The sequence below is a fragment of the Prionailurus bengalensis genome, chromosome D1 (assembly GCF_016509475.1).
Source record: "Prionailurus bengalensis isolate Pbe53 chromosome D1, Fcat_Pben_1.1_paternal_pri, whole genome shotgun sequence".
NCBI lineage: Eukaryota > Metazoa > Chordata > Mammalia > Carnivora > Felidae > Prionailurus > Prionailurus bengalensis.
This window is the reverse complement of record NC_057346.1, coordinates 43,657,758-43,679,987: the sequence shown is the minus strand read 5'-3', so window position 1 is coordinate 43,679,987 and position 22,230 is coordinate 43,657,758. Positions and strand designations below refer to the sequence as shown.

Genomic DNA, 22,230 nt, shown 5'->3' with positions numbered 1-22,230 from the left:
GTTAAGAGATTAAAACTACAAAGCAGAAAAATGATGGCAAGTACAGGCTTGCTATGTAAAAGCACAGACAATAACAAACCAACAGCTAGACTTGCCTCTGACTCATGGAAAAATATGTGAAATCAGGTTATCCCAGCTTAAAAATAATGAATCACACAACTTAGAATACAGATGTCAGGAAAGCACATGTGTACTTCTGATTAAAAATAATAACGGAAGGATATAGAGGTATTCATGCAAACTTCAATTCCATAAAAAAGCAGATTCTGCATTATTTCTTTAGTTGAGAATCCATGAAAAATATTATTGAACATAATTAATGTCTACCTCAGTTAAATATTAAGAGATGCTATATTTCATTGTAAGCAGTAGTTTTCATACTTTAAGTTTTAGTATTCATTCATTCATTCATTTTCTAAGTAGGCTCCATGCCCAACATGGAGCTCAATGCAGGGCTTGAACTCACAACCCTAAGATCAAGACCTGAACTGAGTGCCTTATGCCCAACCAACTGAGCCACCCAAGCACCCCAGCTTGGGCTTCTTAAAATCATCTCTGATTCACATATATAAATTAGGTGAAAGCATACTTTAAAAGAATAGATTAAAGAATAGAATAAAGAAAAAACCAGAATAGAATAGATTCGTTTGGGTAGAAAATCCAAACTTTGGCAATTATAGAGCATGGCAGGAAAACACTGTTAAAGATCCATTACACAGTTGAAGAACAACATGTAAAACTCTACCTGGACTTTAAGCCAATGAAGGCTTTAAGCCAATGAAGCCAATGAGGGAGAAGAACCTGAAAACATGAATTCTGGATCTAAATTTGTCATCAATGGTGTTACTTAATTTGATCACTTAAAGAATCTATGCTTTAGATATCCCCTCTCCCCAACAATAAGCAAACAAATAAATCTGGTGCTTGGACTACAAACTGTTTTTTAATTGATGTATAGTTGACATATGATATATTAGTTTCAGGTGTACAACACTAATTCAATTATGTACTTTATAAAATGCTCACCACAGCAAGAGTAGCCACCACCCATCACCATACAAAGTTATTACAATCTTATTGACAATACTCCTTATGCTGTTTTTATTCCTGTGACTTTATTTTATTTTAAAGTTTATTTATTTATTTTGAGAAAGGGCACAGAGCAAGCACAAGTGGGGGAAGGGCAGAGAAAGACTCCCAAGCAGGCTCCACGCTGCCAACAGACGGCCTGATGTGGGGCTTGAACCCACGAACCATGAGATCATGACCTGAACCAAAGTCAAGTCAGACGCTTAACCAACTGAACCACGCAGGCACCCCTGATTCATTTTATAGTTGGAAGTTTGTACCTCTTAATCCTCCTTGGACTACAATATTTTTAAGTTCAATGAATTTTGAAAAACTAAGATTTTTTTATGTGTCTCATATATAATTTCAAGTTTTAAAAAAGTAAGATTTTTTCACAAAATATATATTTCATATACTTTTTAATGTATTTATAAATACATAAGTGAATGTAAATATATAATTTAAATACATACGTTTAAATGTCATTTGTAGTGGAAATGGTGGTGCACTGCTCACATCTTCTTCCTCTCCCCACTTCCCAATTTTCAGGTTCAAAACACGAATTCCTCAACCTTCCCACTGCTGAAAATGTTTCCTGTAGAGCTCATTCCTGAGGCCCCTCCCCAGGAACTGCTAGCCACAGAAGGAAGCTTGCATGCCCATCTCTAAGTGTCTTTTCCTGGAGATACCTCACTTCTAGTGACTGGCCAATTACAGAGTACAAAGATGTAGCTTCCTGACCTCAATACAGGACAACCTGAACTACCATTTATGTGTAGTGGCTGTCAGACCTACTGAGGCCTCTGTTGAGCCTTTACCCAGCATTTCAACTTGTCTTGTGTTCTCAGGTGCTGTCCTGAGTGCGCTCTCCACAAACCTCCCTCAGGAAAATCTCTACCTCTCAGTCTGTTTCCCAGGAAACTCAACTTAAAACATTTATCCTACAGGCTAGTAAACCACAGGAGGCAAAATTTCCATTGCTCCAAATGACTGTTTCTAAACCAATCTGGGGCCAGAACTTAGTCACTGCATGCTGCAGAATGAGGCAAACAAAACGAAACAAACAATTCCATTCCATTTAATCGCATCGTGGCTCTCCAGTCATTCTCTGAAATTACAACCATAACAGCTTCTAACTTACTGAGAACTTACTGTATACCAAATACCAGGCTTAGCACTTGATGATATCTTTGTAATTAAGATTCAGAGTAACTGCATTAGAGAAGTTACTAGTATTAGCCACATTTATTTTTTTAATATGAAATTTATTGTCAAACTGGTTTCCATACAACACCCAGCGCTTATCCCAACAGGTACCCTACTCAATACCCATCACCCTCCCTCCCACCCCCCCATCAACCCTCAGTTTATTCTCAGTTCTTAAGAGTCTCTTATGGTTTGGCTCCCTCCCTCTTTTTTTTTCCCCCTTCCCCTCCCCCATGGTCTTCTATTAAGTTTCTCAGGATCCACATAAGAGTGAAAACATATGGTATCTGTCTTTTTCTGTATGGCTTACATCACTTAGCATAACAATCTCCAGTTCCATCCACGTTGCTACGAAAGGCCATATTTCATTCTTTCTCATTGCCACGTAACATTCCATTGTGTCTATAAACCACAATTTCTTTATCCATTCATCAGTTGATGGACATTAAGGCTCTTTCCATAGTTTGGGTATTGTTGAACGTGCTGCTATAAACATTGGGGTACAAGTGCCCCTATGCATCAGCACTCCTGTATCCCTTGGATAAATTCCTAGCAGTGCTATTGCTGGGTCATAGGGTAGGTCTATTTTTAATTTTTTGAGGAACCTCCACACTGTTTTCCAGAGCGACTGTACCAGTTTGCATTCCCACCAACAGTGCAAGAGGGTTCCCATTTCTTCACATCCTCGCCAGCATATATAGTCTCCTGATTTGTTCATTTTAGCCACTCTGACTGGCATGAGATGGTATCTGAGTGTGGTTTTGATTTATATTTCCCTGATGAGGAGTGATGTTGAGCATCTTTTCATGTGCCTGTTGGCCATCTGGATGTCTTCCTTAGAGAAGGGTCTATTCATGTTTTCTGCCCATTTCTTCACTGGATTATTTGTTTTTCGGGTGTGGAGTTTGGTGAGTTCTTTATAGATTTTGGATACTAGCCCTTTGTCCTATATGTCATTTGCAAATATCTTTTCCCATTCCGTTGGTTGCCTTTTAGTTTTGTTTGATTGTTTCCTTTGCAGTGCAGAAGCTTTTTATCTTCATGAGGTCCCAATAGTTCATTTGTGCTTTTATTTTTGCATTTTTAGTTCATTTTCCCTTGCCTTTGAAAAGGTGTCAAGTAAGAAATTGCAGTGGCTGAGGTCAGAGAGGTTTTTGCCTGCTTTCTCCTCTAGGGTTTTGATGGTTTCCTGTCTCACATTCAGGTTCTTTATCCATTTTGAGTTTATTTTTGTGAATGGTGTAAGACAGTGGTCTAGTTTCATTCTTCTGCATGTTGCTGTCCAGTTCTTCCAGCACCATCTGCTAAAGAGACTGTCTTTTTTCCATTGGATATTCTTTCCTGCTTTGTCAAAGATTAGTTGGCCATACTTTTGTGGATCCAATTCTGGAGTCTCTATTCTATTCCATTGGTCTATGTGTCTGTTTTTGTGCCAATACCATGCTGTCTTGATGATTACAGCTTTGTAGTAGAGGCTAAAGTCTGGGATTGTGATGCCTCCCGCTTTGGTCTTCTTTAAAATTACTTTGGCTATTCGGGGCCTTTTGTGGTTCCATACAAATTTTAGGATTGCTTGTTCTAGCTTCGAGAAGAATGCTGGTGCAATTTTGATTGGGATTGCACTGAATGTGTAGATAGCTTTGGGTAGTAGTGACATTTTAACAATATTTATTCTTCCAATCCATGAGCATGGAATGTTTTTCCATTTCTTTATATTCTCTTCAATCTCCTTCATAAGCTTTCTATAGTTTTCAGCACCCAGATCTTTTACATCTTTGGTTAGATTTATTCCTAGGTATTTTATGCTTCTTGGTGCAATTGTGAATGGGATCAGTTTCTTTGTCTTCCTGTTGCTTCATTATTAGTGTATAAGAATGCAACTGATTTCTGTACATTGATTTTGTATTCTGCGACACTGCCGAATTCATGTATCAGTTCTAGCAGACTTCTGGTGGAGTCTATAGGGTTTCCCATGTACAATATCATGTCATCTGCAAAAAGCGAAAGCTTGACTTCATCTTTGCCAGTTTTGATGTCTCTTATTTCCTTTTGTTGTCTGTTTGCCGATGCTAGAACTTCCAACACTATGTTAAACAACAGCGGTGAGAGTGGACATCCCTGTCGTGTTCCTGATCTCAGGGGGAAAGTTCTCAGTTTTTCCCCATTGAGGATGATATTAGCTGTGGGCTTTTCATAAATGGCTTTTATGATCTTTAAGTATGTTCCTTCTATCCCGACTTTCTCAAGGGTTTTTATTAAGAAAGGATGCTGAATTTTGTCAAATGCTTTTTCTGCATCAATTGACAGGCTCATATGGTTCTTTACTTTTGTTTTATTAATGTGATGTATCACACTGATTGATTTGCGAATGTTGAACCAGCCCTGCAGCCCAGGAATGAATCCCACTTGATCATGGTGAATAATTCTTGTTATATGTTGTTGAATTTGACTTGCTAGTATCTTATTGAGAATTTTTGCATCCATATTCATCAGGGATATTGGCCTGTAGTTCTCTTTTTTTGCTGGGTCTCTGTCTGGTTTAGGAATCAAAGTAATACTGGCTTCATAGAGTGAGTCTGGAAGGTTTCCTTCCCTTTCAATTTTTTGGAACAGCTTGAGAAGGATAGGTATTATCTCTGCTTTAAATTTCTGGTAGAATTCCCCAGGGAAGCCATCTGGTCCTGGACTCTTATTTGTTGGGAGATTTTTGATAACTGATTCAATTTCTTCGCTGGTTATGGGTCTGTTCAAGTTTTCTATTTCTTCCTGTTTGAGTTTTGGAAGTGTGTGAGTACTTAGGAATTTGTCCACTTCTTCCAGGTTGTTCAGTTTGTTGGCATATAATTTTTCATAGTATTCCCTGATAATTGCTTGTATTTCTGAGGGATTGGTGGTAATAATTCTATTTTCATTCATGATTTTATCTATTTGGGTCATCTCCCTTTTCTTTTTGAGAAGCCTGGCTACCGGTTTATCAATTTTGTTTATTTTTTCAAAAAACCAATTCTTGGTTTCATTGATCTGCTCTACAGTTTTTTAGATTCTATATTGTTTATTTCTGCTCTGATCTTTATTATTTCTCTTCTGCTGGGATTGAGGTGTCTTTGCTGTTATGCTTCTAGTTCCTTTAGGTGTGCTGTTAGATTTTTTATTTGGGATTTTTCTTGTTTCTTGAGACAGGCCTGGATTACAATGTATTTTCCTCTCAGGACTACCTTCACTGCATCCCAAAGCATTTGGATTGTTGTGTTTTCATTTTCATTTGTTGCCATATATTGTTTAATTTCTTCTCTAACTGCCTGTTTGACCCATTCATTTTTTAGTAGGGTGTTCTTTAACCTCCATGCTTTTGGAGGTTTTCCAGACTTTTTCCTGTGGTTGATTTCAAGTTTCATAGCATTGTGGTCTGAAAGTGTACATGGTATGATCTCAATTCTTTATACTTATGAAGGGCTGCTTTGTGACCCAGTATGTGATTTATCTTGGAGAATGTTCCATGCGCACTCAAGAAGAAAGTATATTCTGTTGCTTTGGTATGCAGAGTTCTAAATACATCTGTCAAGTCCATCTAATCCAATATATCATTCAGGGCCCTTGTTTCTTTACTGATTCTGTGTCTAGATGATCTATCCATTGTTTTAAGTGGGATATTAAAGTCTCCTGAAATTACCACATTCTTATCAATAAGGTTGCTGATGTTTGTGATTCATTGTTTTATGTATTTCAGGGCTTCTGTATTCAGTGCATAGACATTTATAATTGTTAGCCCTTCCTGATGGATAGACCCTGTAATTATTATATAATGCCTTTCTTCATCTCGTTATAGCCTTTAATTTAAAGTCTAGTTTGTCTGATATAAGTATGGCTACTCCAGCTTTCTTTTGACTTCCAGTAGCATGATAGATAGTTCTCTATCCCCTCACTTTCCAACTGAAGGTGTCCTCAGGTCTAAAATGAGTCTCTTGTAGACAGCAAATAGATGAGTCTTGCTTTTTTATCCATTCTGATACCCTATGTCTTTTGGTTGGAACATTTAGTGCATTTATCTTCAGTATTATTATAGAAAGATATGACTTTAGAGTCATTGTGATGTCTGTAGGTTTCATGCTTGTAGTGATGTCTCTGGTACTTTGTGGTCGTTGCAACATTTCACTCACAGAATCCCCCTTAGGATCTCTTGTAGGGCTGGTTTAGTGGTGATGAATTCCTTCAGTTTTTGTTTTTTTGGGAAGACCTTTATCTCTCCTTCTATTCTGAATGACAGACTTGCTGGATAAAGGATTCTTGGCTGCATACTTTTTTTCTGTTCATCACACTGAAGATTTCCTGCCATTCCTTTCTGGACTGCCAAGTTTCAGTAGATGAATCCATCACTAGTCTTATCGGTCTCCCTTTGTAAGTTAGAGCCTGTTTATCCCCAGATGCTTTCAGAATTTTCTCTTTACCGTTGTATTTTGCCAGTTTCACTATGACATGTCGTGCAGAAGATCAATTCAAGTTATGTCTGAAGGAAGTTCTCTATGCCTCTTGGATTTCAATGCCTTTTTCCTTCCCTAGATCAGGGATGTTCTCAGCTATGAATTGTTTAAGTACACCTTCAGCCCCTTTCTCTCTCTCTTCCACTTCTGGAATTCCTATGATATAGATATTGTTCCATTTGATTACATCACTTAGTTCTCTAATTCTCCCTTCATACCCCTGGATTTTTTTAACTCTCTTTTTCTTACCTTCCTCTTTTTCCATAATTTTATCTTCTAATTCACCTATTCTCTCCTCTGCCTCTTCAATCTGAGCTGTGGCCACCTCCATTTTATTTTGCACCTCATTTATAGCATTTTTTAACTCCTCATGACTATTTCTTAGTCCCTTGATCTCTGTAGCAATAGATTCTCTGCTGTCCTCTATGCTTTTTTCAAGCCCAGCGATTAATTTTGTGACTATTATTCTAAATTCTTGATCCATTATTGCTTAAATCGTTTTTTGATCAATTTGTTAGCTGTCACTACTCCTGGAGTTTCTTTTGAGGAGAATTTTTCTGTTTCTCATTTTGGACAGTCCCTGGAGTGGTGAGGAACTGCAGGGCACTTCCCCTGTGCTGTCCGGAGAAACCTGTGTTCATGGGCAAGGCTGCAGTCAGACCCAATGTCTGCCCCCAGCCCACCTCTGGGGCCACAATCAGACTGGTGTGTACCCTATCTTCCCCTCTCCCAGAGACAGGACTCACTGTGGAGTGGTGTGGCCCTGTCTGGGCTACTTGCACACTGCCGGGCTTGTGGTGCTGCTCTGATGGGATCTGGCATATTAGCCAGGGTGGATCCACAAGGTGCACAGGGGCAGGAGGGGCAGGCTTAGCTTGCTTTGCTGTCAGTGGTCCCCTGCGGGAGGGGCCCTGCAGCACCAGGAGGGAGGCAGACCCTTCAGAGGGATGGATCCACAGAAGCACAGCATTGGGTGCTTGCAAGGTGCAAGCAAGTTCGGTGACAGGAGCTGGTTCCCTTTGGAATTTCGGCTGCGTTGGGGCGCCTGGGTGGCGCAGTCGGTTAAGCGTCCGACTTCAGCCAGGTCACGATCTTGCGGTCCGTGAGTTCGAGCCCCGCGTCAGGCTCTGGGCTGATGGCTCAGAGCCTGGAGCCTGTTTCCGATTCTGTGTCTCCCTCTCTCTCTGCCCCTCCCCCATTCATGCTCTGTCTCTCTCTGTCCCAAAAATAAATAAAAAACGTTGGAATTTCGGCTGCGGATGGGAGAGGGAGATGGTGCTTCCCAGCGCCTTTGTTCCCCACCAAACTGAGCTCTGTCTTCCGGGGCTCAGCAACTCTCCTTCCTGGTGTCCTCTTGCCCTCCCCTCTCTCCGAGAGCAGAGCTGTTGACTTTTAACATTCCAGATGTTAGGTCCCACTGGCTGTCTGAACTCATAGAGTCCGGCCCCTCCGCTTTTGCAAGGCAGACTTTGGGGGCTCTACCTTGCCCGGCAGGCTGCCCCTCCACCACCCCAGCTCCCTCCCACCAGTCCGTGTAGCACGCACCGCCTCTCCGCCCTTCCTACCCTCTTCCGTGGGCCTCTTGTCTACACATGGCTCCAGAGAGTCCATTCTGCTATTCTTCTGGCAGTTTTCTGGGTTATTTAGGCAGATGTGGGTGGAATCTAAGTGATCAGTAGGAGTAGGTGAGCCCAGTGCCCTCTACGCCGCCATCTTCCCTCAAGAGCCTTCGAAACCTAGCCACATTTAATAAAGAAGTGAACCAAACTATGTCAGTAGTCATAGGACCAAGTGGGGGAATCTAGGCCTCCAATCCAAGCTGTAGGATTCCAAACTCCATGGTCTAACACTACAGGATGGCCTCTGATTGCCATCAATCTTGTCAGCAAACACATGCCTGGTGGTTCTGCTGGAGAGAATGCAGGTGCATTCGAAGAAAATAATCACGAATTCCTGGGAACAACCACCAGATTAACACATGTTCCTTGTGTAAGAAAGTCAATGTCAAGTGTAAGAAATGCTGAAGCACTTTAAAGAATGAAAACTCCAACCTTTGCATGCCTAATTAAATCAGCACTCAAAATTTAGTTTTATTTTGAAATTGTGAAATGTAACATAGTGCTTCTGTACATTATCTTTTGTACTCAGTTTTTGTATTTTCAGTTTTAAAAGTTTTATCTTCATTTTTAAAAAATGAGATAAAAGTCAAACTATTGAATTTATAGTTGTATATTTTATAGTTTTTATTTTTCTGTGCATTGGCACTGTATAGGAAAATAGGCATTAGATTCTTTTCTAGTAGGGGAATCTGAACTTCAACTCTGCACTACACAGAAGAACTTAGTAGTATGCACAATCCAAAACTTTCAATTGCTTATTTATCTAACATTTTTATAGTTTCAGTAAATTTCTCTCTTAATGGCAGTTCTCTTTTCTCCAGCAACAAGGATTTCCAAAAGCAAGAGGAGTCTCAGAACTATGAATGCCCTGAACATTGATGGATGATGAGTCAGGAGAGAGTATAGAATAGCTTAGCTGGGAACATGATTTTCTGCCAGGCAGGTCTGTGTTTGAATCTCACCTGTGCCACAAAAGAGCTGTATGACTTTGGATATGTTATTTAATCCGAGGCACATTATTTTCTACATCATACAAGATGAACAATACATGTTTCATAGGAATATAATAAAAATTAAAAATATACTATTTTCAGGGAGCCTGGTGGCTCAGTTGGTTAAGTGTTCGACTTCAGCTCAGATCATGAACTCGCAGTTCATGGGTTCGAGCCCCTTCATTGGGCTCTGTGCTGACAGCTCAGAGCCTGGAGCCTGCTTCAGATTCTGTGTCTCCCACTTTGTCCCTCCCCCACTCACTCACACTCCCCCCCCCCAAAAAATAAACATCAAAAAAAAATTAAAATAAATAAAATATAATATTTTCAAAGCTTATGAAAGAACTTTGAGGCACTTAATTAGTAGGGACTATTAACCTTAATTTACATATTTTTTAGTGGGAATCAGCAAGTGGGAAATTGCTTTGTTTTGCTTTATTTTAAAGGAACCCTTAAGGGAAAAACCCAGTGAAAATGTTTGAGAAGCATGCATTTTACATGTAGTGCCAAGTAGAAATAATTGGACAAAAACAAAGAAATGGCAGGAAAAGACAATAAATTAACATAATGGCATGACATAAAATTTAGCTTAGAAATGTTTGTTTTACTCAAATTCATTTCTAGGCAGCAGCAAGATTTGCCTCTTTTCCCTCTTATGAAAATAGAAACTCCCTTGGGGGATAGTAGGAGTTGAGTCCGCCAGTAACCCCCCGAAATCTGGGAAGGCTGCAAACCATTTCCTAAGCCTACACAAGTACACAATACACAGATGGTCCGATGAAAAGAATTTCCTTTGCCTTAATTTTTTTTGGAAGCCAACCATTGTTACAGTTTAAACTATGAGATAGAGATACAAACATATATATATATATTTAAAATAAGAACAAATTTGAATACAAAACCTAAACTTGCAAAACAAAGACCTATTTCAATGTATGGGTTGCTAGTCAAACCTAAGAAATACTGATAGGATTTGTCAGATAAGCACAGAAATTAGGAACAAGGAATTTTTCCACTGTGAGCCCAAGGAGTGGGGGATGGGAGGTGAAAAAGGACTTATTGTTTCTGACCAGATATTTTCCATGGATTGTTTCCCTTTGCCTTTAGTGTATCTCCTCCAAGCACCTTTGCCATAAGTACATTCTAGTTGGCAGAGGCTAAGGATGTTGGTAAACATCTTATAATGTGCAGGACAACATGCCACATCAAAGAATTATCTAACCCAAAATGTCAATAATGCTGAGGTTGAAAAGTCCTGATCTAGCACCAACATCCTTCTAAACATCCTGGGGAGACAGCTTTCTAAGGTTCTGGACTGGTGTCTCACTGTTAGAAATGTTTTATCATATTGAATCAAAATTTATTTCTCTAAAACTTTTTAGCTATTTGTACACCTTAGGATCCCAGAGGAAAAACATCTAATTCTTCATCTACGTGACAGATTTTCAAATGCTGAGACGACTGTCATATCCCCCAAATTTCTCATTTTCAGATTGAAAAACCACATGTTGATGTCCTATCCCTGCTCCTCAACAACAACAACAAAAAGAAAAAACAATATACCATAATTGCAAAAGTGAAGGCAATAATCCAAATTAAAAGGAAACATTTTGAGATTATGAAAAAAAATAGTAGTACAGTTACCAAGTACTGACCCCCATCAGAGATATACTCCCGGCACAGAACTCATAAGCAACAGAGCTGGGGTTGAATCATCAACTTCATGTTCTTTGTGTGAATACCCACTACCCTTTCACATCACATATAATCCCTTTCTCAACTCTCTCTCCTACTTTCAGTTCTTCTGTCTTTCGCCTGGCCCCCTCTTCCTTCCCTCCTACTGTTACAGAACCTGGTCTGGATTACCCTGAGGAAGAACCAAGTGGCACTCTGGCACTCGGAGATCTTGGAAGGCAGGAGGTTTATTTCACACCTGCAGGCTCAGAGATCACTCTCCAGAGGTCTGAGCCCAGAGCGTAAGCAGAGGGAACCATTTACCATCTGTTACTTCCGCATTCCACATTAGTAGTAACTTGGCACACGTGGCAAGTGGGGTAGGCAGAAGAACCTGGAGGGGAGTCTTCGGGTGGGACCGGAATTTCCCTATCAGTTCTGTCGGCCATCTTATAACAGATTTTTCCTATCACTACCTGTGCCCGCAGCCAGCTCCACGGCTATCACAGTTTTTTCCCCATCACCTGTTTGGGAAACAGATGAGGCCACTGGAGGCACTTGCCAAAAGCCCTTATGTCCTACATGCCACTCTTTTAAATTTCTCCTTTTGCCCTGTGAAATGGTCCTAGGACAACCAAAAGAGAGTAGATCTAGAAGCTTCTACTAGGCATGTAGCATAGGAGAAAAATTCTTGGCTTTTCTGTTTTGAGAGAGCATAAACATTTTCAGTGATACAATGTAAACTATCTCTTCTGTTTTTATTGAAGCTGGATGATGAGAACATGTAGGTCGATTATACCATTCTCTCTACTTTTATGTATGTTGGGAAATATTTTTGTAAAAAAGTAAAAAACCCCTCTTCTCTGTATTTAACATTCAGCAACCATCTTCCTTTCTCATTCCATATTCTCTATTTAATGCTATGGTGAAGAAACTATTTTCAAAATAAAGCCTCATGTTGTATACCTTAAATATACACAATTTCTCATTTTTCAATTACACATCTATAAAGCTGGGGAAAAAATAGAGTCAAACACAAGATTAACTTCAGAAGTAAATTCTGTATGACCCCAAGAGTGGACCAAACTTTTTAAACTACTTACATAGAGACAAACATACGTGTGCACTTTCTCCCTTTTCCATTCTTCCCTTTCTCAATACTGTTACCAATTTCATGTTTATGGGATGTATGAAATCAGAGACATGGAAATGCATCATACAACTACCAGAACTAAACATGGTGTGGTGGATGCAATTGTGTGAAAATGGCTTCATGATTCAGCCAAACCATCATACAGGAAGGTCTTTTCATCACATTTACTAGCCAAGCATCCTACTGTCTCATGGAACAAGGGCAATATTTAACCCCATTGTAGGGTATACATATCCTAAAGGAGTGAAGGCCATGATGTGGCTCCATGGCTCCCGGTAACAGCTGGGTCCTAGACTCTGTGGTCCTGGTTTTGAATCCCATGAGGACAACTAAGTTTGCACTGGTCTTCAAAACAACATATTTCCCTTCTCACTCTATCCAGCTGCCCACATGGCACCAGATGAAAGGGTGTCACCAGACTGAATAAACAACTGTAAATTAATGTATGCCACAAAGTAGGCCAGCATTCCCATCTTTCTTGATAAAACGGGATATTGTCAATCACTGGACTAGATCCCAAGCTACCTTTCCTTAATCATTAATAAATAAGTTTGCTATGTACAAACAGAATGAGAAATTTGAAGCAATTAAATACTATTGAGCAAATGTCTGTGTTTTCTCTAACCATTTGACACTTCCTTTCTGCTTCCTTTATCCTTTAAATATAGATTTTTCTGGCCTAGCTGTCTTTACAAGGATATGTTCTCAAGGGACAAACTCACAATGAAAATACAAATCATAATAATTGCTAGCATACGTTTACATGTACCTGACACTTTCCATGTTCCAGGCTTTGTTCTACATACTTTACTTGTAGAAGATCATTTAAACACACAACATACCTAGGAATAGACAATGTGTTTATATGGCAATATTACTCTGGTGGAATAAATGCACAGAAAAATGAATAACTTGGCCAAGGTTTCCAAGTTTTCAACATAACACATCAAATTTGAGGGGTGCCTAGGTGGTTCAGTCAGTTAAGCGTCAGACCCTTGATTTCAGCTTAGATCATGATCTCATGGCTAGTGAGTCTGAATCCTGTATGGGGCTCTGCGCTGACAGTAGGAAGCCTGCTTGGGATTCTCTCTTTCTCTCTGCCCCTCCTCTCTCTCTCTCTCTCTCTCTCTCTCTCTCTCTCAAAATAAATAAATATACGTTAAAAAAAATTTTAAGGGGCCCCTGGGTGGCTCAGTCAGTTGGGCATCTGACTTTGGCTCAGGTCATGATCTCACAGTTCATGAGTTCGAGCCCCACGTCGGGCTCTGTGCTGTCAGCTCTGAGCCTGGAGCCTGCTTCCGATTCTGTATCTCCCTCTCTCTCTGCCCCTCCCCTGCTCTGTCGGGCTCTGTCTCTTTCTCCAAAATAAATGAACATTAAAAAAATTTAAAAAAAAATTTTTTTAAATAACACATCAAATTTGAAAGTGGTTGCCATTCCCAGTACAACCCTACCCCTGCATCCCAGCACTTAGGCACCAGTGATTTTGCTGCCCACCCCCCACATCTGTTCAATTTTATTTGCATATCTTAAGCATATATTTAAACATGTGGGTCCTGTTCTTAGTTACTTTTGCTAGAAATTGAAAAAAAATCTCAATTTCCATCATCAATTGGAAATACTAAATTAATTACAGTACTTTCCTACTGTGAAATATTATGCAGTCATTAAAAACAATGTGACATACACAAATATAGTAACATGGAAAGCTGTCCATTATATATTGTGTTTTCTTTTGTTGTGTTTATTTATTTTGAGAAAGAGAGAGAGAGGGAGGGGCAGAGAGAGAGAGAGAGAGAGAGAGAGAATCCCAAGAAGGCTCTGCACTGTCAGCACAGGGCCCAGTGGGGGGCTAGATCCCATAAACTGTAAGATCATGACCTGATCTGAAATCAATACTTGTACACTTAACAAACTGAGCCACCCAGGCTCTCCATCCATGTTATATTGCTGAGTGAAAAGAGCAAATTATAAAACAAATGATCTAGCAAACAGTATCAAACATCTATATATGCCTAACTCTACAGGAAAATGTCTGTAAGAATATATGCCAGATTCTGGAAGAAAGGATTGAAAAGTGGGGGGAATGAGGAAAAGTTCCCATTTTATCTCATCTATTTGTGAATTGTTTACTTTTTGATAATAGACTCATGTTATATTTATAATGCAGAAAAGAATGTTAAACAATGTGCTGACAGGCTAAAAATATCTGATAAAGTCATTACTTAGCCAGATCTTCCCCCTACCCATTATTTATTCCATTTTATTTCTCTAACTTGGTTTTCCTTTCCCTCCCAACACACAGCCTGGGCTCCAATTACACTGGACTTTTTCTTTTCTAAACACTGCTTGGATTTTCTTAGGCTTCCACGCAACTCGGAGTACCCTCTTTATCATTAATTCAACCTCTCTAAAGAAAACCATACATATTATATTTGGATACACAGTTCATAATGGGAAAAATGTAAATAGCCAGGAAATTTTCTGTATTTTGAATCAATAAGCTTTAATACATTTAAATGTATTGCTTCCTGGATTGTAAACTCTCAGAAAATAATAAATAGCTACAAAGTTTCTGAACAGATATTTTTTTGGATTAAAAAAAAGGCTTAGTTAGACATGTAGGATATTGTGATAGCCTTGCATGATTTTTAGAATGACGTGGAATATACACACACAAAAGAAACACACATTTCACTCTAAAAAAATTCTTAAAATCAAAAACAAGTTTCTTACCATTGTGAGGGTAAATGGATGGTTTTCTAACGCAGACACACTGGGACAATGTAGAATAATATACTAAAAAACAACAAACATAGTTTCTAAGTGACCAAAAGAGAAGTTCAAGCATTCCAATGATGGCATGAATGCTGATTTTCAAAACTTATATAAAGATAAAGGGAATTTAAAAGTTACTAAACACTGACTCACCTGGCCAGGTCTCGCTTTAAAATTTTCTTTGACCATTCGGATTTCCATGACATCTGAGGGATGACGTATGACCGAGATGATGGTGACTGGCTTATTGCTCCGGATACACCTGTAAAGCCTTTCAGCACAATACAGGCACAAAGGTCCAGAAATCCAAAGCCAAGTCTAGTGGAGAATTTTTTAAATATACTTTAAGAAATACTTGTATTGTAGGAATCCTTATCTCCTGCTCAATTGTTTATGTCATACATTACAGTAATGAAATTTTAATCTATATTTTGAATAATAAAATATAAAGAAAAATGAATGAAAAATAAGATGCTCACTGCAACTTATTCACACAAGACTAAAGTATGAGATCAAAAGGGAGGAGCACCTGGGTGACTCGGTCAGTTACACATTTGACTCTTGATTTCGGCTCAGGTCATGATCTCACAGTTCATGAATTCAAGTGCCACAGTGGGCTCCATGCTGACAGTGCGAAGCCTACTTGGTATCCTCTCTCTCCCTTTCTCTTCCCCTCTTCCACTCTCTCTCTCTCTCTCAAATAAATAAACTTTAAAAATAAATAAATAATGAAAAATAAAAGGGGAACTGATGTGCCATATTAACAGGTATGCATACAATGTTTCATATGTCCCTCTCTGTATACCATAAACACATAATGCATGTATATACAGTATTTTATCTAAAGAGAGAAGGGAAATTAAGTGCTCAAATCAATTTGAAGATGATTTCAGAAAAAATTGTACCACTCCAATATCTGTTAAAAAAAAAAGAAAATCCTGGATATATATGTATTTTTCTTTCTATTTTTAAGGTATTAAAATGTTTTAGTTTGCAGGAGCAGTTGGAATTCTTCAGAATGTCAGGTAAGTTTATTTAGAGTATGTTTTAAATACTTTTATCTATTTATTTTTTATTTGAGTGTAGTTGACACACAATGTTACATTAGTTTCAGGTATACAACTTAGTGATATGCCAAGTTTACACATTATACTATGTTCACGATAAGTACAGCTACTATCTGTTCCACGTTTATACAATGCAAAATATGTTTATGCATAGATTTTAAAATATAGGACATACTACGCATGCTGCTTACAACTTTTACATAATAAAAGTAATAGGGACAGGAGATAACATATAGAATTTGGGCAGTGTGACAATTTCACATGTGTGCTGTATAGATATCCCAGATCCCAGGATAACTAGCTGCATGCTCTCAGAAGTACGGAAGCCTGTGTGGTCAACCCTTCCTTTAGAACTGCACACTTTATTTCCCTCATCACTTGGAGACCTCTGATCCAAACTTATTTTAATGGTTACTTTTTTAAACCTTACTTACATAGCTATTTCAGACCTTCCTCCTTCCTTGCAGACAGATCATGCCTCTTCCCAGTATTTTGTTTGCTACTGTGTGAGTAGCAGACATCACAAGACAAGCTCTGCAATGCAGCAGGCTGGCAACTCTGAGATGGTCACTTACCCTTTGAGCATCAAGTGTCATGTAAGTAAAATGGGAGTCACAATACCTGCCCTGCCTAACATATAGCATTGTGTGAAGCCCGGAAAATTCTGAAAACTGCAAAGTCTATTAGAAATCTAGAGGATTGTTACTGACAATAAACACAAGACTAATATACTTATTCCAAAGTCATCTACAAATTCACTCTACTTTTCGACTCCTTTTTCTCTTCTGAAAACAGACATTTGACATACTGTACCATACTTCCACCTGCTATAGGCAAAGAGTACAGGGTGTTAATTCCCATGTGGACAGCTCCCATAGCCACATGGGAAGATCAGGACCCTTGCTGAACTACTCACTGGGTATTTGGGTAAGAATATTTTCTAAGAGTAAACATTTTAGTCAAAGACCTGGTTTTCTACTCTACTTCTGTCATGTAGTAGGTTGCAGAGTTTGCTGAAGGTATTTTATGTATCTAAGCCACAATTTTATCATCAGAAAATTAAGGATGATAGTAATGGCTTCAAAGAGCTATTGTGAACATTAAAAGAAATTATGCATACAGTACATTTTAGCACAATACATAACAGATGATACTAAGCATTCAACAAATTGACTTTACAATTTATTATTTATAGTATTATACAAAATATCGTACCGTAACATTATTCTATACCATAATAATAATTACTATTAGTGTTAGTTCTTTCACTATTGTTTTTATTATTCAGCCTATTTTTCTCAACGGATAGGGCAAGCACCAGTGCCACAGTATGCAAAGATTACATGGTCAGTTAAGCAGGAATTTTCCATAGTCTATAATATCATAGGGCTTTCTCCTTGAACACCAGCTACCTATAATGGAAAAACAGGTGCTCTCTTGCTGTTGAAACATCCTAGAATGTTTTTTTCTACAAGAACTATTGTTTTATATACCTCCAAAAACATGTTTAAATGTAATGTTGGTCAATAATTATGGAAATATGGACTTTGCAGAGACAATCAAAGATACAAAATCAATCTGACCTGTGGAAAATTAGCTTGGAACCTGGGCTCTTCCATACATATCTTCACAAATCTCTTTTGGGTAAGTGCATCTGGCTTTGCAAATCCTTCAGGAAAAGATTCATGAAAATGTTCTGAGAGATAATCTTGTAAATGAATATTCTGGTAGTGGGTTCCATTAAGATTGATGCAGCCAGGAGGGTGGGTATCTAAATTAGTTTGATACTTCAGCAGCCCTCTGAAATTAAATTAAAAAAAAAAAAAAAAAGAAGGTGAAAATGAAATGGAAATCAGGGGACATAGTATGAGAAAATAGCCTCTTTTTCTTGTTAACTTTCCATAGCATTTATCTGGAAAGTGCTTTTCATATATCTTACTTAGGAGCAACTGAGAAATCCTAAAACTTTTAATTAATTCTTTACTATGGGACTAAACCAAGATTTTTAGCCCTTAAACAAAGGCCACAAATATATGGTTGGGAAGAATACATCAATATTTCCAACTACTCTGGAATTTCACAGCATTTATTTCAACTCTATTAGGCATTCGTACAACCATATACAAGTTTTGACTTCAATAAATACTATAATAATGAGTACTTTTGCTATATCTTCAAACACAAATGGGAAAGTGTAGGGATCATATTTGATTTGGCTGAGACTGGATAAATCAGGCCTTGGTGATTTACAGAGAAATATTAAACAAACACAATAACAAGAACTAGAAGTTGGCATCTCGTTTGGTCTGCAAATTAATATACAGCAATTAGACCCTACCCATGTTTACTTTTCAAAATTTCTCCATAAAGAAGACCATATAAAAGACTCAAAATAATTAATCAGGAAGGAGGGCCTAACCCCTAAAATCAATTCTGATTGTTGTATATTTTCTGACATTCTAAGACAAACCATTCAACTTTCTATGTTTGTATAAAAACATAATAAAATTTTTTTAAATAAATTTTTAATAAATTTTAATAAAAAGTCAAGACCTACTTCATGGGAATAGTGCATCAATGGATAGATTGTATAAAACATCAAAAAAGATCACTACTGCATAAGCAAATCTTGAAGGAAAAAATTAAGATTTTGAAAAGCACTGGAAATTTGTCAGTGTGTTTTATCTCTATTTTAAGGCCATTAAAATTTTGGTGTCCAAAATTATTTTTCCTGGTTAGCCAAGAATATATTTTTAAATTACTCTTCAAGTTACCAAATAATTAACTTTAATACATTTAAAAAATGTATATTTTAAGAACTTCACAGCTATAGTGATTTTATAAGTGATTTTACAAAGATAATATTTTGGAACAACAAAAATTATAACACGAATAATAGGACTAAATAGATCCAATATATGAAAGTTAGAAAGGGCCAAGGCAGTCTTTTATGGAATTCAACATCTACTCAACCTGATCGTTTTCCTTTTGCTCATGTTCATTCCTTTTATCCCTTCTTTTTATATTACTTTATTCCTTGTAACTAATCATAATTAAGTCATTAAAGAGCATATAGTATATGTTATAGTATATCATTAAGGAGCAAGATGTATTATGTAACATCAATGGCAGGCCACACACCCATCTTTCAAAGTAATGCAGTAGATATGGCCTAGGTACAGAAGAATTAATTATTATTACAGAAATGTGAACCAAATACAGAACCCTTCATAGAATTCTAGTCATATAAAATAATCATTGTGGCATTATAGTTAGAAAACCTATGAATTTGATTCAGCGGCCATTACCCAAACCTGTTGCTCCTACTGACCATCCCAAGGGTGGTGGTTATCAGGTAGATAGGTCAAAAATCGCAGACATTTATTCTACTAGCCTCAAATTGAACAAACATTGGCATAATGCACTTGGTACTATTCTAGGTGGTTCTACAAAGTTCAGTAAGGAGTCAAATCTGGCCCCTGAACCTCTAAACAAATAAAATCTAGTTAGAAGACATCTTGGGAGAAGGTGAATGGAATTGAGACCATGAATAACTGGAATGAAGTATTTTAATACACCTTAGTAACGTTTGGTAGACATCAGGCCCCAAACATAGCAATTCATATACATTTCACATATATATGCAACAACTGCAAGTAATTATTATTCCCATTTACAAATTAAGAAACTATTTTCATAGATATTAAATAACACCCCAGGGTCACATAGCTGGTAAGGGGCAGTGCCAATATCTGAACCCATTTCTGACTGAAATTCTAAACTCTCCACCTGTCACTATACAGAATGTTAATTCATTGGATCCTTATAACATACCTGTGAAAAAGGTAAGGAAGAGGAAGATTAATATTTATTAAGAAAGTATGTCAAGAATTTTTTAAACATCTATTTCTCACTTAAACTTGAAAACAAAATAATCATACAGCATAAGTGTTTTGATTTCCCATTACACAGATGAGAAACTTAAGGCTTTGTTTGGGTAAGAAATTAACCAAATGGCAGTCTAAGCATGGGATTCAGAAACAGTATCTCCTTCCTTCTACAAACCTTTATCATATAAAGCAAATCAGTTGATTAAAGAAGTAGACATCAAGGAAGAAGGTTCAAAATGAACAAACGCCTGGAAATAAAGTCAGATCGTGTGTGTGTGTGTGTGTGTGTGTGTGTGTGTGTGTATTGGATGGGGCTGTTTAACACACCAGGAAAAGGAACATTATTTACTCCTCCTAAGTCTTAACAGTGTTCAGGTGGGCAAGACCCATGTGCTGAGGTCCTTAGAATGACAAACATTACTATGCAGTACAAATCTTTGGGCCAGCTCAGTCAAACAAAACACTGCCATTCCTGGTATTTCAAGGGCTATGTAATATGCTAAAATCCCTTTTTACTTTGAAAGCTGTATGTTACTTTTAAGCTACACTCAAGCTAAATGGCATAGGTTACCTCTGTCTTAAAACCCCATTAAAATGTTTTCTTTGTCTCGGTTTGTAATTGTTGCTAACAAATAGTCATGGATAAGACAGAAAAGATCTATAGACAGACAATGATAAGAAAAAACATTCATTAAAAAAAAACCCACAAGCACAGAATCTCAGGTTAGATTTGGCTAAATAAGGTAGTAAAAGATACTGAAGGGTTCATATGGAAGGATACTGGCACATTCCGAACTCTGTATTTACAGGGTAAGTGCTGGGCATACCAGACAGGTGCTTCATGCCTCACTGCCTATTTTTTTTATAACAAATTTATGTGGTAAAGATCAGTGGCCCCATCTTAGAATAAGTGAACACATTTTGAGCTGTTATCTGCCTAAGACCACACTGTCAGCCAGTGGCCAAGTCCAAACAAAGGCCATGCTCCCTCCCCTGTACAAGGCCAACCCTCTCACCCTTCCATTCTTCCTATGAACAAAGACCTATGAAATTAAAGACCAATGTATATATTGAACAAAAATTTACTGGTGCAGGCAAAGACCTGAATTTGTCACATTATTTCATTTTAATTAACTTAAATTGAGTAGCTATGATCAGACATGAAAGCAGTAACAACAAAAAAGCAAAGTGAGCACATATTGGAGATTAGTAGGGTGACCCTTGAGAGTATATAGGGATGGTGAACGTTGATTATGAAATTTGGAAAGGGATTCATGAAGGAAGCAACTGAAAAATGTGAAGATGTTAATGGTTTAACAACAGGAGAATGGCATTCCAGTAAGAGGGATAGTATGAACAAATGCACATGGTTTGCTCCCAGATTAGTAGAGGGGATCATGTCTTATGTATTTACATATCCACCCATATGTCCATACTCACTGCCAAACCCTGTCCTCTCTCTAACAAGTTTCTGGCAGACAGTAAATCTTCAATGAATTTCTAGTGAATTGATTTTAAGAGCAAATAATCCCATAATTTGTTTGAATATAAAAGTGCATAGACGTTAAAATAAAAAGAAAATATTCTTGTATGTTTTATTGTATCTTTCATATTAAATGATAAATAATTTGAAAGGAAAAACCGGGAAGGGAAAAAGATGTCCATGAATGGTAAACAAAGAGTCTTGCCAACTTAAGGCAGTGACAGAGCAGGCGGTAAGGGGAGGAAGCACACAGACCGTGTAGGAATAGGAATACTTATTACTCATTTTTTTTAGTTTTATTATGTTCCAAAGGACAGATTTTGAAATATCTTTGGAATGTCTAGTGTTCTTCTATCATGAGAAATCATGGATTTTACGGTGTATCAAATACGTGGTTGTGGATGCTATTATTTTTGTACTCATAAGGATTTCAAGATGTGCTTTCAAAACGCAACAGAGTTTCAAAAAATAGGTTTCTTTCTTTTTGTCCTTTTTTTCCTTAAGAGGCATTATAGACATACTACCATTTTTTTATATGACAAAGTCACAGAAAATAATACAATACACAGAATAAATCCCACTAGGTTACCACATAGAAATCATAAAAATATTTTATGGCAAAAATTAAATATTACAAAATGCCACACTGCAGAAAGGAGAAACACAAAATCATTCCTACTTTAACTGCACGTTAAAAATGTCTAACAAATGCAGTGTCACTTACGTAACCTTTATGCTTGTGATTTTAAACCTTTTTTACAGTGGAGAAAAAAAAATCCTTGTCCCATAAGGAACCTACTTTTTTCCTAGTATTCTATAACA

At 37.6% G+C, this 22,230-nt stretch overlaps 1 protein-coding gene across 4 annotated transcripts in view; it reads right to left on the bottom strand.

The window, feature by feature from the left end:
• Nucleotides 1–22,230, bottom strand: part of NOX4 (NADPH oxidase 4) — a 176,255-nt gene that overhangs the window by 96,632 nt on the left and 57,393 nt on the right. For all 4 annotated transcript variants that reach the window (XM_043579969.1, XM_043579971.1, XM_043579968.1 and 1 more), the window contains 3 exons: nucleotides 17,619–17,835; nucleotides 15,122–15,286; nucleotides 14,927–14,989 (listed from right to left, as the gene is read on the bottom strand). In XM_043579969.1, the coding sequence (XP_043435904.1) occupies nucleotides 14,927–14,989; nucleotides 15,122–15,286; nucleotides 17,619–17,835 (445 nt within the window). The remainder of the gene's footprint in view (nucleotides 1–14,926; nucleotides 14,990–15,121; nucleotides 15,287–17,618; nucleotides 17,836–22,230) is intronic.